The 16889-nt window shown below is 55.1% G+C and overlaps 1 protein-coding gene across 4 annotated transcripts in view; it reads left to right on the top strand.

Moving 5' to 3' along the window:
* Positions 1 to 16889, top strand: part of ATP9B (ATPase phospholipid transporting 9B) — a 183904-nt gene that overhangs the window by 155572 nt on the left and 11443 nt on the right. For all 4 annotated transcript variants that reach the window (XM_019643360.1, XM_019643362.1, XM_019643361.1 and 1 more), the window contains 11 exons: positions 1045 to 1206; positions 1773 to 1865; positions 4964 to 5047; positions 5325 to 5495; positions 7322 to 7420; positions 9077 to 9166; positions 9542 to 9686; positions 9915 to 9979; positions 10496 to 10651; positions 10751 to 10815; positions 16169 to 16277. In XM_019643360.1, the coding sequence (XP_019498905.1) occupies positions 1045 to 1206; positions 1773 to 1865; positions 4964 to 5047; positions 5325 to 5495; positions 7322 to 7420; positions 9077 to 9166; positions 9542 to 9686; positions 9915 to 9979; positions 10496 to 10651; positions 10751 to 10815; positions 16169 to 16277 (1239 nt within the window). The remainder of the gene's footprint in view (positions 1 to 1044; positions 1207 to 1772; positions 1866 to 4963; positions 5048 to 5324; positions 5496 to 7321; positions 7421 to 9076; positions 9167 to 9541; positions 9687 to 9914; positions 9980 to 10495; positions 10652 to 10750; positions 10816 to 16168; positions 16278 to 16889) is intronic.

The following is a 16889-nucleotide window of genomic DNA, read 5'->3' as shown; positions in this document are numbered from 1 at the left end:
AGGGCGGCCAGCCGGCCGGGACGCTGCGGCACCGGGACCCAGGAGGACCAGCCCCAGGGCTCCCAGGCGTGTCATGCACGACGGGTCAGCTTGGCTCTGTGTCCAGAACGGGACCAGCTATGCCCTGTCCTGAACCAGAGAAAGTGGCACCTCAGTCTTTTCTGTTTCTGGGGTTCAGATGGCCCGGGCTGAGGTGGGTGTTTGAGGGCCCCACCCCTCACGCCTTTTTCAGAGGAATGCGTTTCAGACTTTGTAACTGAAGTCACCGAAAGAACAGGATCCTTCTAATAATTTCACTCTCAGTCCTGCTCTTCTGAAATTATTCTGTTCCATTTGTCTTAGTCTGACTCTGCTATGTAAGCTTTGTAAAAGATCAAAAATTTATTTTTAAAAGGTGAATTATGATGTTTGACTATGTTTAAAATAAAATAGAATTGCAAGTGAGAACCGTGTAGACAGCTGTGAGTCTCTACCATCCTCGAGCAGTTGTCCTGCCTGTGTGTGGACTTGGGTGCGGCATCCCAAAGAGCGTTGGGGACGGTCACCCGCGTGCAAGAGAGCGCAGCCCTCCCTGGTTTGTGTCCTGCAAGCTTTCAGTTTTACATGTGGGCACACTGACTGCAGTTGCTGCGTCACCAGTTGATCTCTGGTCTGAGAAAGAGCAGGTGAGCAGGACAGACGCAGGCGGCTCCCTTGCAAGCCCTGCATATAGAACACGCCCCGGAAAGCGAGTGCCGCAGCCCCGCTCCTCGGTCCTGCGCCGCAGCCTGAGCCCGTGGACCTGGACAGCCCTGCCCTGGGCAGCTAAGAAACAAAGTGGGGTCAGTCACGGTCCTTGTCATAGACAGTGAGGCCGAGGGACTCGCCACATGGCTTGTTTACCTGCAGAGGCGTTATTCTAAAGCAAACACTGACACCCCACAAAAGCAAAACGTTCTCGGCGCAGTGAGTTGTGCAGTTGGCGCCTCGGCGAGCTTTCTGGCCGCCAGCCTCTGGCTTCCCTTCCTGGGAGCGTGTGGCCTCACATCTCACTGTCTTTTCCAGGTGGCCCTCGTGCAGTGGACGGAGAGCGTCGGCCTGACCCTGGTCAGCAGAGACCTCACCTCCATGCAGCTGAGGACCCCCGGCGGCCAGATCCTGACCTACAGCGTCCTGCAGACGTTCCCCTTCACGTCGGAGAGCAAGCGCATGGGCGTCATCGTCAGGGTACCGGCCTGTCCCCACGGGCTTCCCTCAGGGTCCCTGTCGCACTGGCTGCTGGGACGTTGCCCTCAGTCCTCATTCACATGCTTCAGGCTTGTTACACTGGGTTTGTCTAAAGCCTCAATGGAAAGCTTAACAGCCAGAGCTGGTGTGGCTCTGCTAAGACGGCCGAGGCAGAATTAAAAGGCTGCTATTAGTTTTTGTTTTGTATTCACCAGCAGTTTAACTCCAGAATGATCTGTGACCCTAAGGTTGCTAAAATACATCGTTAAATTTTTTAGTAAATACCAAAACTCTGTCTTGAAGTTGGCCAAACAAGGAAGGTTATTCGATGAAACTGTGAAACCCTGAGCGAGTTGATGCCAACCTTGCAGTTGGCAGGCATCTAACAGATTTCCTTTCTGCTCAGCCCATCGAGACCTGCAGCTCTGTCCTCAGGTCCTGACGGCCTGAGCTCCTGGGGGGCAGACCTGCAGAGAAAATGCTTGAGCTGCTCACAAGGGAGCTGCTCCGTTCCGTGTGTGGAGCCGTGTGGCCTGAACGCACCTGTTTGTCCTCATTCATTCCAGGACGAGTCCACGGCAGAAATCACGTTCTACATGAAAGGCGCCGATGTAGCCATGTCCGCCATCGTCCAGTACAACGACTGGCTGGAGGAGGAGGTAACGGCCACCTCTGCCTCATGCAGACGTTTAGACGGGGCCCAGTGCGCGGGCACAAAGCAGCACCCTCGCCCAGCCACTTTCCCCAGCGGGTACCCCTGGAAGAAACTGGGGTGCCACGTGTCAAGCCGACACCGAGATGGATCATTTTAAATGATGCCGTTTCTTCTCAATTTCGTAAGGCAGAAAGGATAGGAGTGCTGTTACAAATGGTTTACTTTCTGCATGAACAACTATTTTTAGTTTTTGTGAATGCATGTAGATATATACAAGTAAGTCCTTATGAAGGGTATTTTGTTTATATTGGTGAATAAATAGAAAGCATTACTAATCAGTCATTAAAAAATTCAGTAATGCATATATAGCCAAAGTTATATTTTAATGATACTCATTTTGTAACCTAAATTATTTGCAAGAAGATTTCAATTCGAATTTTAATCTAACTCTAATTTGCACATAGGACTCACTTTAAAAATAGAAAGATGCAAACATAACCAATGCTCAATTTCATCAAATTCCCTGTAAACAAACATGATTTGCGTTTATCCACGTGAGGTTATATTGTTGGTTACATTTACGTATTAGTAAGATGCTGGATTTCAAAGTAAAAGCAAAGCCGGGCCATTAGCAAGCGGCCTTCTCAGCGTGCACCGCCACTGCCACGTCCTGATGCCCCTCGCTCCTCACCCGCTCGCTCTGTCACTGCGGCCACACCCCCGTGCATGATGGTATTGGCAATACGAATCAATAGCCCTCAGGCTCTGAGATTTAATCAGGGACATGAATAAATCAAGCTCCCTGAAGACCTAGCAAAATGCCATAAAAATTACTTTGGGTCATAATGATGTGCAATTAATTATAAAATACTTGTTTAATTTATTTAGCTTTATGAGGCCAAATCGATAACTGTCTTGCAACAGACAGAGAGTGTCAGATTGTGTCTCACAAAGATAACTTTATGAAAGAGCCTTTGTCCATTTCTTTCCTCAACCTGCAGTTTCTCCCCTTAGACGAATCCTTGACCCCCGCCTAGGTCCTTGCCGAGGTCCCGGGCTCCTCAGGCCACTGTCTCAGCAAGCTCCCCAGGTGGGGCTCTTGGCTACAGACTTGTGTTCTTCAAATATTAACAAAAACAAGAACCAAAAACACCAGCACATTTCAGTCATTATAACATGGACAGGCCAGTCTTACGAAACGTGCAGTGAACATCTGAGCACAGACTTCCAGCGAGCGTGGCCTGCACAGACGGGGTGGGGGGCGCCTGGCTCCCTCCCTCTGACTGTTACTATAAATGAAACAAAGGCATAGAATGGGGGAGCACGGGAGGTGTGACAGGCCACTGTGATTATCGTGCCGCCATCCAGAGCGTGCTGAGGTGGGGCGCCCAAGCTGGGACCCCCCCATCACCCCTTCCTGCCATGTCGACAGCCTGTGTGTGTAACAGCACCAGAGCTAGTCACCTGGCCGAGTTCAAAAGGAGTTTCAGAAAAGCGGCATGGTTGGTGCTGTGGGCGTGCCTGCAGGGTTTAACGTCCTGTCACCAGGTATAGTGACTGAGTCGCCCACGGAGAGCAGGTGATGTTCCCTGGAAACACTCGCCTTTCCCTGAAGACACGATGGAGGTGGCAGGGGCTCTGCACGTGGCCAGCGGGCCAGGGGGAGCTTGGCACTTGTGTCTGCAAGCCTTTTATTATCAGCAAGCCTACGTGCTTGTCCCTGGGCGATGCGGGATTTCCACTCATGTCTCTAGTCCTGCTGCACAAAAGGTCAGACACTCAAAGTCACAGGCTGTGACTGCCCGTCGCATTGTTGGAATTGCCCCACATAGAGCTGGCCCCGGGCTTCAGTGCACACGTGCAGGACGTCACAGGTGGGGCTGTGGGACGCCACTCTCCCTTCCCACCACAGACGCTGCCGGTCATAACTGTGCATTCCCGAGTTTACTGTCTTCTTTTCATTAAAAAAGTAGCTGATGCGTGTGTTTACAGTGCATGTGCTTAAGTGCACGATCACATGAGCAGCTCCGTTTTAAGTGTACACTGGAGACGCTGTCTGTGATTGGTTGTTCGCTAGCTGTGAGTTAGAATCCGTACCCTTGGCATTTGCTAGAAATACCTGCAGAAGGCCCTCTCCTGTCCCCATGTCACGGCGGCAGCACCTGCTCTGCGCCTGGCACCGCCTCTGCTGGGCCCCTGCCCAGAGTCCATCCTACGGCCGGAGACCCAGGCAGGGGCGCCGGCGGGGCCGTGATCACCATGTCTGTTAACCACAGTGCCCCAGACAGGCTAAACTGCTGGAGTCTGGAGCTTTCTAAACATTGCCAAGATTGGAAACAGCTCCTCCACGTGTGGAATTTGAGAGGGAGTCGGCAGGGGGGGGCTGCGTAGGCCGTGGTGGCTCAGCTGACAGTGGCCTTGGCTACTCTGTCGTTCCTGATGGGAGACAGAGAGCTTTAAACAAGATGGCTCCTCACGTTGCAGCTTCAGCTTTATTTCCGTTAGCACACGTTACTCTGACGTACTCCACTCCCCCCCACTGCCACGTGACACCCTCACTTCTTACCCCCACTGCCACGTGACACCCTCACCTCCACTCCCCCCCACTGCCACGTGACACCCTCACCTCCACTCCCCCCCACTGCCAGGTGACACCCCCACTTCTGACCCCCCACTGCCAGGTGACACCCTCACTTCTGACCCCCCAGCATCAAGCATCTCACCATCCTGTGTGACACCATGCAGCCTGGTGTCAACACTGAGCACAGTGTAGCTCACAAGGCTGACTTGGGGTGGAAAAGATTGAGCTTGTCGCCTGCAGAGCTGCACGACGACACAACTCCGTCACGTGCCTATGCTTGTCGCCCTCAGAGGTCAGGAAGAGCGGACGTCCTGTGGGTGGGCCTGAACCGCGCAGCGTGTGTATGGGGCAGGTGTGCCGCGTGTGTGCCGTCCACCCGCCTGCCGGGCCGGCTGACACCGCGCTGCCGCCGGGCTCCTCTCGCGCTCGGCGGGGTGGACTCGCACAGCACGGTGGTCGTCAGCCAGAGCGGGGCCGTCGGGCCGGGTCGGGTCGTGTGTCACCTGCGCCCTCTTTTCCAGTGTGGGAACATGGCCCGCGAAGGCCTGCGCACCCTCGTGGTCGCAAAGAGGACGCTCACGGAGGAGCAGTACCAGGACTTCGAGGTGAGCGGCCCAGCTTTGCTCCCTGACGCCCCCGGCCCTGCACGCCTGGTACCTGCTGTGTGAACCGGGGGTCGTGTGGCGCCAGCCCAGGAGCGTGGGCACTTAGACCCCGGCCCGTGCTCCGGCCTCCAGGGAAGGGGAGTCCGCAAGCGACAGGGAGCCTCCTGTAGTACCGCAGGGCCCACGCTCAGTCAGTCCCGAGTGGCCGATAGCACAGCCCGTCCCCAGCCTCAGAGCCGGCCGTGCGCACATGGACACACGAGCTGTCTGTCCTCAGAGCCGACACGCGCAGGCCCGGCTGAGCGTGCACGACCGGGCGCTGAAGGAGGCGGCCGTGCGGGAGAGCCTGGAGCGGGACATGCAGCTGCTGTGCGTCACGGGCGTGGAGGACCGGCTGCAGGCGCACGTGAGGCCCACGCTGGAGTTGCTGCGGAACGCCGGCATCAAGGTACAGCCTCTGGGAGGCCCGACGCGGCGCCTGCGGGCGGCCACGCCCGGTGACGGGACCCCGCGTGTTTCAGCGCACAGCTGCTTTTCAGACAGACTGGCGGGTAGATAGGCTGACTGGAGACAGCATGGAGGGACCGGCAGCCGAGCCTGGCTTCAGGGCAGGGGGAGGCCGCGGCCTGCAGGGCATGGTGGGCGCTGCCCCCGGTGTGGGCCAGACACAGGACAGCGCGTCAGTCAGGATGCACGGAGGGCTCAGGGTGGGGGGCATGCGGGCGCACTGCAGGCTCAGACCAGCGACCCCTCACCCTGGACATTTGCACGCTCGTTTTCTCGTGCTTTTTCATAATCTGCAAATCAGGGTCTCCGTCGCCCGTGCCAGATTACCAGCATGCTAGAGCAGTGAGTGTTCTGGCATATAAGACTGGGCATTTGTATCAACTCCTTGCTGAACTGCGAGACTTCCTGCAGGGCAGTCTTTTCTTTCCATTTCCTGTGGAAAGGAAGCCCCCTTCCCTCTCCATGTGGTGAGAGCGTGTCACTTCAGACAGCCCTCAAAGGCAAAGGCCCCTCAGCGGGTCACACCCTCCTGGGTTGCAGGCTTGTCAGTGGTGGTTCTTGTCCTGTGTTCCTTGTTCCCGACTATGTCCCGACAGTGTCAGAGTCTCAGGTCCAGCTCAGTAAGGTGCATACAGATGCATAAAATAAATGAAGAGCGCAGAGACCCAGACACCGAGAACCACACACAGACCACACCCAAGCAGAGAATCCGTACAAATAACTTTCTTGTTCCTGGTCCAAAAATGCATATTTATACCTGGCGCATAAGGCATCTGAAACACCCACTGGAAGTTTTTTGTTGTTATAGAAAATATTTACAAGCCGCCCGATTACATAGTGTCCTGATTTTGCTCTTCTTAGACGAGGGACATTACATACATAACGTGTTTGTGTGTGTGTGTGTGTGTGTGTGTGTGTGTGTGTGTGTGTGTGTGTGTCTACGTAAAAGCAGGACTACTGGACGTGCTTTGTTTCATGCGCCTTTCGGCTGAACCACCACCTGTTTACCCACTTGGAACCTCGGCTCCCGGCTGAGAAAGCAGCAGCTGGAATAGGGGTGTTCCGGTGCTCCCAGCCCAGGAGCCCATGACCGTGTGGTGCCTTGGGCCTTTTCGTTTGGCTGTGAACCTACCCTTTGACGTATGCAGTTGTCCCTCCAGCCTCAGCCATGCGATTCCTGAGCCGCAGCCACTCTTGTGCCCCAGATCTCAGCCCTGAGTCTGAGCATCACTTTGCTCTCACTTGCTGTATTGCTAAGCAAATCAGCAGAGGCTTTTTACTGTGGGGAAGCGTACGTGACATAAAATGGACCATCCCAACCACGTTTAAGTGTCCAGTTCCCTGGCACTAAAGACACGCACAGTCTGTGCAGCCGTCACCTCCATCATCTCATGAACTTTCTCATCTCCTCCAACTGAAGCAACTCTGTTCTGTTAGACGCAGTACCCCAGCCCCTGGCACCCACCATTGGCCTCCTGTTCCTGTGAATCTAGGGACCTCAACTGCGTGGGGTGACACAGCATGTGCCCTTTTGTGGCTGGTGTATTTCACTCAGCAGTGTCCTCACGGTTCATTTCTGTTGCATTGCGTCCATGCCACACTCTGCTGTCCGTCCATCCATCGATGGACACGTGGGTCGCTTCCACATTTCAGAGAGTGTGAATCGTGATGCTGTAAGCATGGTGTGTAGATAGCCGCTCAAGGAGAGACACTTCTAAGAGATGAAAGTGTAGCATAAGGCGCTCACCACGTGCAATCGCTTCCTAGATCTGGATGCTCACGGGCGACAAACTCGAGACGGCCACGTGCATCGCCAAGAGCTCGCACTTGGTGTCCCGGACCCAGGACGTTCACATCTTCAGACCAGTAAGTGTGCGTCCGCATCACGTGGACGTTTAAATGTGTCTCTCACAGTGAAAACCTGTCAGTGTCGTGAGCATGTATATGCAGTTAGCTAATCGCTGAGTATCTGTTTTAAAAGGGAAATATTGTAATTTTCTTAATTTGTTAAAAATAGATTTCTTTGCGTTATGCACATTAAATAGGAGCAAAGGCTGCTTGTTGATAGAGGGAAACAAGTTCTAAATTCCAGCCTTTTCTGTTGTTCTGTTAGAATTGTCTCTACAACTAAGTGTCTGTTTTAAAATAGACACGTATGTTGGTAAAAACCACATTTTTCTATTGGCTACACACAGCGCATGGGATTCAGAAGCTGCTTTTGAGAAACAAGCTCTAAATACAGAGTAGGAATGTGTTTTTAATCTCCCACCATTTCAGACTAAACGCGCCTCCTTAATTAGCTCAAAGAAACTTAATAGAAATGATCTAAATTTATGTGTTTACTGTATGTATTAGTTATGACTAAATTTAATGGAAACAAAAAATAAAAGTTTCTTGGGTCTTGATTGATGGTGGGAGAACAGACATTGTCTGTCTGTGCCTGTTCTAAATGAAGCACTCGCACCTACAGAAACAGTTATTTGAATATAATTTACATGTAAATAGTTTATTTCGAAGCATCAGAATCGCAAATTAGGCCCTGCAGACTACTATTTGCAATTAAATTATTAATGATTCTGATAAAACTTCAGATCAATTTTTGTTGACTTTTCAGCATTATAGCACCACAAATTAAAATTTCCACAATAAAACCTACCTATTTAAAGATGAGTGTGAGATTAATTTGGGCCACATGAAACTTTTAATTTATTTCTGTCCTGTAATATTATCATTTCTTTTATGCCCCATTAAAATCTCCACAGAAAGAATGTAAAAAACCAGTATATTGATTTCTGAAATGTTTTCATTCTAAAATTAATGATATTTCAAGATCATGACTTGGTTTTACTCTTTTAAGTCGTTAATCCTTCACATATTTTGTTTGCCAGAACTAACAGAACAGACCTGTGGCAGAGACAACAAGAGCCATTTTATAAAACCGCTTGCATCACGTGGTGTATCATGAAGGGACGCGTCTCAGTACACCTTCTTTTAGATCCAATGTGCCTCTGCTGTGCGGCCGTGGAACCCGTCTTCCTGGGCCCCGGCGGCAGCGGCTGTACTGAGACGTGGTTCTGACGCACTGTGTCCCCCCCGCTGTGCGCTCCCTGGAACGCCACGGACTTGTAACTGGTGTGATGATGGTCTCTTCTGGGACCGTGTGGATAAACCACTGCTGTCCCGAAGGGCAGAGGCGGTGCTAGCTCACTGGGGCCCTGTTACCGGTTTTGGACAAGCCAGCTGCTTCCGCTCACTTTATCTATTGTAATTGTGGGACTTTAACTGCCTTCACTGTGTAAGTTCCCCGCCGTGAGTTGCCACAAATCGGAAAAAAAGCAGTCTGTTCGATAAGGAGGTGCTTGTCCCCAGCACTGTGGGAGATGTTGGGGAGCGCTGTCTCTACAGAGCCTCATGTGGAGGTGGCTTCCCATTCTGGGTCTCGCTGTGATTCATACCTGAGGGCTGTGGCTGTGCGTCGGGCTTAGATAATGCTGTAACTTGGGTCCTTCCCCTTTTGTGCAGGTCACCAGTCGAGGGGAGGCCCATTTGGAGCTGAATGCCTTTCGAAGGAAACATGACTGTGCACTGGTCATATCTGGGGACTCCCTGGAGGTGAGGCTGGCATCTGTCTTTCTGTCTGCCCATCTCCCTGGAGGTGAAACTGGTGTCTGTCTGCCTGTCTGCCCGTCTCCCTGGGGGTGAAACTGGTGTCTGGCCCAGCATGTGTCTGTTTTACCTGCTGGTGGACAAAGGGCTTCCAGAGTTGAGTGTATTTATCCGGCTGCTTTTGCGAGTCTGCTGTCTTTCAAGTCACTGCTCTCGCGGCAGCAGTTATGGCCGGAAGGAGTGTCGTGATTGTGTCGGGGCGGTGATGCACTGGCCATAACGGGGCAAGACCAGCCCACACTTTGGAGGAGGCCACTGCTCCCCGCATCCCCGGGCTGGGCCGCTGTGGCTGCCGGGGGTGTGACCGGCTCTGTGTTGCAGGTGTGTCTGCGGTACTATGAGCACGAGCTCGTGGAGCTGGCCTGCCAGTGCCCCGCCGTGGTGTGCTGCCGCTGCTCGCCCACCCAGAAGGCCCACATCGTGAAGCTGCTGCGACAGCACACGCACAGACGCACCTGCGCCATCGGTGAGCGCCCTCCGGGACACCCCGCTGTGCGTGCATCGTGGCCTCGCCCCTGAGCCCTGCATCTCGCAGACACTGCTGTTGTGCAGTTGACGGGCACAGTCATGTTCGAGGTGTGGCAGCAGGTTGATGTCACCTCTGTCACTGGGTGTCCTGACTCGGCCTCTGCCAGTGAGAGAGACAGCCCCGTGTGCGGGCCTGTTCTTCACCCCAGTTTTCTGTGCTCTGCAGGTGACGGCGGGAATGATGTAAGCATGATCCAGGCTGCAGACTGTGGGATTGGCATTGAAGGGAAGGTACGCTTGTCCTTCTGGCACCACGGCGCCCTGAGCGTGTACTCGGCTGTGTGCCAGGCTCCGGGCCGCACACTGGGGTAAAGGGGGAACCCATCCCTGGGACACCTTTAGGAAGAGCAGGTAGAAAGCGAAGCAGGTCCGTGCCAAAACCCTCTGGGGTCCTCGCTGTCCTCCGAGTGACGTGTGGGACTCTGTAGCCTGCAGGCCCCTCCCCGGAGACATCGCCACGTCCTCTGGGAGGGTTATCTTGACGATGCCCACAGGGTCGCCCCACCCCACCCCCAGCAGTGCCCGCTCCGCCTCTGCACAGTGTCTATGATGCGACAGGGCTGAAGCACACGGACCCCGAGTGGGTCGGCTCTCTGAGGCAGGCGCTGCGTGGCCCCTCGGAAGCTGCGCCTTCCTGGGGGTGGGCAGGAGGGATGTCGCCTTCTGGGTGGGGTTGCGCTCCGGATGCACCTGGTTGGCCGCTGTGAGCACAAGCGCAGGGTTTCTGAGCACCGCTGGGCGTTGCAGGAGGGGAAGGCGGCCTCGCTGGCGGCGGACTTCTCCATCCAGCGCTTCGAGCACGTGGGCCGGCTGCTGGTGGTGCACGGGCGGAGCAGCTACAAGCGGTCAGCGGCGCTCGGCCAGTTCGTCATGCACAGGGGCCTGGTCATCTCCACCATGCAGGTACCGCGGGGACAGGCCGGGCGTGGCACGGGGGGCACGGGACCCCCCGGGCATTGGCCGGAGGCCTGGACTGACCGCTGTCACTGTCCTCTCTCCAAGGCTGTGTTCTCCTCCGTCTTCTACTTCGCATCCGTCCCTCTGTACCAGGGTTTCCTCATGGTGGGGTAAGTGACACCAGCCTGCTCAGCAAACTATCACTGACAGGCCCACGTAATTTGCTGTTTGAGTAACTCGCTGAGCTGTCAGAGTTTCGAATGGCACGTGGTGACATAAGAAACCATTGCACTGCTTGCAGGAGCCTGGGGACAGTGCCTGTCCATGTGTCCCTCTTGCGATAATACCGTTAAATTTCACATTAGAATTTCTGTCTTCACGGTGAAGCCATAATATGTGTAGGGAACTATGTTGGAGTCAAGGTGTTTGAAAGCGTCCCGGGAGGGCGATGACAGCCCGTCACAGTGCCCAGAGGGAAGCGCCCCCTGCAGCCTCCCCTCTCCCGGCTGGAACGCCGTAACCGTGACGGGACGGGACGGGGCTGGTCAGCAGCAGCCACAGGCGAGCAGAGCACATTCCAGAACAGGTGCTGGGACGGCCTCCCTGGCACAATGCAGTCTCATCCTCAAAGACACCTGCTCGGCGGCCTCGAAACACGGGCCACAGAGCGGCGCGCCTGCAGTTGTAATTGAAGCTCAGCTTGTCCACTGGAGCGACAAAACCAGAAGTTTCTGGTAAAAGTGGATAATCGGAGCACCCTCTTCTCCTCATCCTCTGTAATTACAGCAGGAAATGAAATCGGTGTCACTGCTGGTGTGTGGTGGTAACGCAGCCACGGTTTTGTCACGGGCACCACGGAGCCCATCACTCACGGTCCGGGCGTTTCCCAAGGCGGCATCGTGAGCGCACGTGCTCCCGGCACGTTTCTGAGCGCCGTCCCAGCCCCACAGTGTCCCTGTGACACAGGCTGTGAGCTTTCCCGCATCGCAGGTGGGAGCAGAGACCCAGCGAGCCCGGGAACGCGCTCGAGGCCACAGAGCCCGTAGGAGGCAGAGGCAGGACAGGGTCGGGCACACGCTCCTGTGCGGGCCACCAAGGGCAGACCCGTGCTGCAGTGCGTGTCCTGAGCACTCCTGGAGCCGGGCCAGCCCTGCGGCACAGTCCGTGCTGTGAGCTGCTGGCGCCCCGAGTCACAGCTGGCGCCACGTCCTGCCCCCCAAGGCTCCATCCTCTTTACGGCCCCCTTGATGGTGTGGCACGCTGCCCCCATGTCCAGCGTCGGGACTGCGCCCCTGGGGCCTGCACAAGTGGTATCCCCTGGCCCATTCCTTTGGATGGCTTCTCCCAGGAACCTCCCCAGCTCCCAGGCCCGTCTGTGCGTCTCAGCCTGTTCCCCCAGAGCTCTGAGGGGACACACGACTGGACGTCACAACAAGCGCGTAGACCCGGCAGGAGGGGCTGCGGATGGCTCGGAGGGCAGGCAGTGAGACTGCTGGCAGGCGGCACTCAGCCGGCCACCGGCCTCTACGTGGACGTGTGTCCCTGAGGCAGCTCTCCTGTGTGCAGGCGCCCCTTGCTTGCTCATCCCACTGGGACAGGTCACCTCCCCTTGTTCCTGTCACCCGGACGCGGACTGAATCAGCTCCAGGAGCTCAGAGTTCTTCACTTTTCTGAAGACACGGTTTTTAAATAAAAAGGCCAACTGGGAAAAACTATTTTCTGTACACATACGGGACAAAGGATTTGCATCAGGGATGTTTAATGATCTCCAAATAACTCAGTTTCTTTAAAAAGGGTAAAGATTTGAACAGCATTATAAAAGAAGATACAAGAATGGTAGATAAGCCCTTGAAAATATATTCATCACCAACAGTTACAGGAAATACAGATTCACCCACAGTGAGATTGCACTACAGAGGCCAAGGAAGCAGACAGCATGCTACGTGTCGGCGAAAACGTGGAGTTCCTGGACTCGTACATGTCCCGGTAGGGATGCAGAACAGCAGCACCAGTGCCGAAAAGGCTTCGACAGCTTTCCTGCGACTAACATCCCACACGTGGGACCCAGCGGTCCTCCCCGTGTTTGCCCATTGGCACACGAGGACTGGCACAGCTGTTCCTAGCTTTATGTGTGATGACCAAAGACGGGCACACGCAAGTGTCCACCAGCTGATGGGCAGAACACTGCTCCATCTGCACCGCAACACGGGACAGCGCTGAGGACACACGCCACGCCTGGTGGGTCAGGGCCCCATGCCCACAAAAGCAGCCAGGCTCAGGGCGTCCCGCTGTGTGACACTGGAGGGCAGCACATCCAACCTGGGGAATCTCACAGCTCTCCGGCTTGCCCAGGGCTGGGGGGTCCCCAGGGCCCTTTCGGGTAGTGCAGGTTACAGGCCTGGAAACACTCAGAACTCACCGAGTGCACACTGAAAACCAGCCTCAGTAGTTCATGCAGTAAAAGTGGTGACGAGGTTCCTTGAAGGTTGCAAAGCTGGAGTAATGTCTGGCAGAGAAGAGCCGAGTGCTCAGAGAAGCACGTTACACAGATGGAGGGTCCGGCGGGCGCTCCTGTGCCCTGGCGAGTCATGCATCAGCAGACCCGGACGAGCCTGTGTCCCGTGTCAGTGGGCTCCATCTGGACTGCTTGGCCCTTTCAGTCCCTAAATTCCAAGGGAGCTGGGAGTTGTTCCCAGAAGATTAACAAAAGTAATTAAAGACCTGGAGGAAAATCGAAAGGCAGCAGGTTTAACTTCATAAAGAAAGTGAAGGGCCGGCCGAGTGGCGCGATGGTTAAGAGCTGGCTTGGGATGCCAGAGGGCCCCGGTTCAGATCCCACATATGAGGGCCAGTGACACTGCCCTCTACAGCTAAGATGCTGAACAACAGCTCAACCTGGAGCTGGACTGCTGTGAGTCGCCGGCGACGGGCATAGGCTGCAGCCCCTGTGGCAGTGAGTTGCCATAAGCTACAGTGTGAAGCCAGCAGCCGCTGTGAGCGGCCAGCAGCCAGCGTGAGCGGCCGTCCAGAAGCCGGCGACTGATGTGCCTCGCCCGGGAAGAGCACAATGATGGTGCCAACTTGGGCCAGTGAAGCAACGTCCTCCACAACTAGACTGAAGAACAAAACGACAGCAACTTGTCTGTTCCCCTTCCACCAATTCCCCAACGCTGTTCCCATCCCCCAATTCCCCAATAAAAAAAATCAAAAAGAAAAAAAAAAAGAAAGTAAAGGTTGCGTCTGTAGATAAAGCACATAGATGTGTAAGATTTCCGCCCACCAGGCAAGTCCCAGGGCACAAGCAACACGAGAGGGTGTGTCCTTCACCACCCACGTGACAGCCAGTTGGTGACGTGGAAGCCGGCCTCCGGTGTTCACCTGCCACACGCTGACAGGTACAGCGGTGTCTTTAGACTCTTCTGCACCTCTGCCTGCCACTGGATAACTTCCCAACCTCACAGCTTTCTCACAGGTGAAATGTCATTTTAAAAAGTCCAGGTGGGTCTCCAGGCCCCTGGGTGGCACACGGCAGTGGGCTCTCAGCTCCTCCCGTGTGTGTCCCGTGCTGGGAGCTGAAGGAGTCGCAGCTGGAAGTAACAACAGCACAGAAATACTGTCCCCACCTCCCTGAAAAGTGGGAGCCAGCACTTCCACCCTCACGTGGCTGCAGTGGGGTACCCTCCCCCGTGGCCAGGTGGGAAGGCAGGACCCCACCCCGAGTAAGGACGCAACGCTCACTTTCCCCAGCAAAGCAGAGCCAGTCTCCTGCACAAACCCAGGTGTCCAGGTGACAGTAGAAAACCACTCGCCCCACCAAGAACCAGGAAGATTTCAAAGGGAGTGAAAAAAACAATGGTCACCAACCCTGAGATGCAGAGATGTAAGAATTATCTACAAGGTATGAAAATTCTTTGATGAGCCATTATGAACACACTCGGAACAAATGAAAAAACAAAACATCTTAGCAAAGAAACAGAAAATATAAAGCAGAATGAAATGGAAATTTTAGAAACGAAAGCATAATAACCAGAACAAAAATGCATGGAGAACAGAGGCGATGAAGCCGCAATGAACGGCAGGAAAGGGCGTTGGAAAACACCAGTGAGAGTGAAAAAGCCACCAGCGCCTCGGGGACGTGCCGGGTGGTGACACAGGTCTCTCCCGCGTGGCCTTAGAGTCTCGGGAGGAGGAGAAGGCAGGGCCGAAAAGGACTCGAGGAAATAATGGCTGAAAACTTCCCAAATTTCACAAAACACATAAACCTACAGATTCAAGAAGGTAAGCAAACCCCAAACAGGATAAATTCAAAGAAATCCTCATCAAGACACATCAGTCACAAAAACTAGAGGCGAACACCTTATAAGCAGCGAGAGAGAAGTCACCTGGGGGCGGGGGAGATAAGCAGTTACGGTGACAACAGCTGTCCCGTCAGGAAACAGGCCAGAGGAGTGGCAGACCTCGCTCCAGGCGCTGCAGGAACGGCCGCGGATGCTGCAGCCACAGGGTCCCCTCGGAGGGAAGCCACGTGCCCAGAACATCCCTCTGGACGTGCAACCGACGTGAATGACATTTTGCCCAAGAGGGTCCAGGAGGCGACGGGCACGTGGAGAGATGGGCAGCGGTGGTGCGCTTGGGGTGCAGATTCAAACCACGAGGGAGAGCGCCACCACCCGGCATAGCAGCTGAACACACGTGTGACAGTTAAGATTTCGGTGGAGAGACTGGGCCACCACACGCTGCCAGTGAGGGTGTGAGTGGTCAGCAGCTCTTTACAAAACCTCACCCACCGTGTGACTCAGCAGTCACACCCCGGGGCTGTGACCCCAGTTGGCAGTCCTGTCTAAAATAAGTGAACACTTTTACCAAAAAAAAAAAGAAAGAAAGAAACAGTGCAGTGAATGTTTGTGGCAGTCACTTCCGTGAGTGATGGGGCCCCAGAAACTGGGACTTCCACAGCCGTGTGCAGTTGGTCAGCAGGGGGAGTGCTGGCACCGCACACCCCGACGACCCAGGGGATCGGGCCGAGTGGAAACGCCCCCCACAGCCACCTGCCATGGACTGCACATAGATAACCTTGAAGTGACAAAAATTGTAGAAGGGAGAACAGGTTTGTGGTGGCTGGGGCAAAGGAGGCTGGGAGGGGAGTGGTGACAGGAGGGCTCTGTGTGTCTGGACGCTGTCAGTGTCCCCATCCTCCCTGTGGGTCGGGCTACTGTGGGCAAGACGCTGCCGTTGGGGGTGCTGGGGGAGGGGGTAGAGGGTGAACGGTCCTCTGGGCCTCGCGTTACTGCACTAGAACTGCACCTAGTGCAACGATCTCAAAACATTTACAAAAAGATCTGGGTCCCACTACCCGTGCACACAGGTGGCCCGTGGACCGTGCTGCTGTGCCATGGGGAGCACTGGGTTTGGGGGTCCTACTTGGGCAGCTTGTCTGGGTTCTGTTCAGTGTTAGAAGCTGTGGCCTCTGGCTGCAGGCGTGTGTCCGTGGCCGGCTAACCCGCCTCTCCTCTCGGGCCCCAGGTACGCAACGGTCTACACCATGTTTCCCGTGTTCTCGCTGGTGCTGGACCAGGACGTGAAGCCGGAGATGGCCTTGCTGTACCCGGAGCTCTACAAGGAGCTGACCAAGGTGAGGCGCCGGCCCGGCCGCGTCCCAGCCGCCGCAGCCCCGTCGTTTGCCAAGCGGGGGGTAATTTCCTTGCAGGTGTCAAACCCTCTGTCCTTCCAGGCTTCGCTTTGTCCCAGTCCTTTTCTTTTGAGTGAGACTTCCAAAGGGGGGGGCAGTTGCTCTCTCAAGTGCTGACATGGAGTTCGAGCCTGAGAGGGCGCTCTGAGCCCTGGAATGCTCACGCGTGCAGCAGGCAGACGGGCCGCTGCGCCGCGCTGGCCCATCGGCGCCCCTTCCCTGTGTCTGCGTCGGAGTCTTAGGCGCTGCGGTGCCGCCTGGACCGAGTCCTGTCAGGGGGACACAAGGCAGCATTCCAGAGCTAGAAATCCAGGGGTCCCCTATCCCAAGCCCCTCTAGTCGTGAGCTTCAGCACTGTGCCAGAAACACGAGCGGCAGTGTGTTTTTGTCCCTGAGGCCTCATGCTGCTGAGAAGAGCCCCCCAAAACCCCACTTCCCTGAAACTATGCAAAAAACCCTTTCACTTGCCTAAAACTGTGCTCTGTTAGATTGAAATATTCCTGAAGGAAGTCTCGAGTTTACCAGGCTTTTATGAAAGCACATTTTTGTAGCACA

Source organism: Hipposideros armiger, unplaced genomic scaffold (assembly GCF_001890085.2).
Source record: "Hipposideros armiger isolate ML-2016 unplaced genomic scaffold, ASM189008v1 scaffold_77, whole genome shotgun sequence".
NCBI classification, from domain to species: domain Eukaryota; kingdom Metazoa; phylum Chordata; class Mammalia; order Chiroptera; family Hipposideridae; genus Hipposideros; species Hipposideros armiger.
This window is presented reverse-complemented; position numbering and strand designations above follow the sequence as displayed.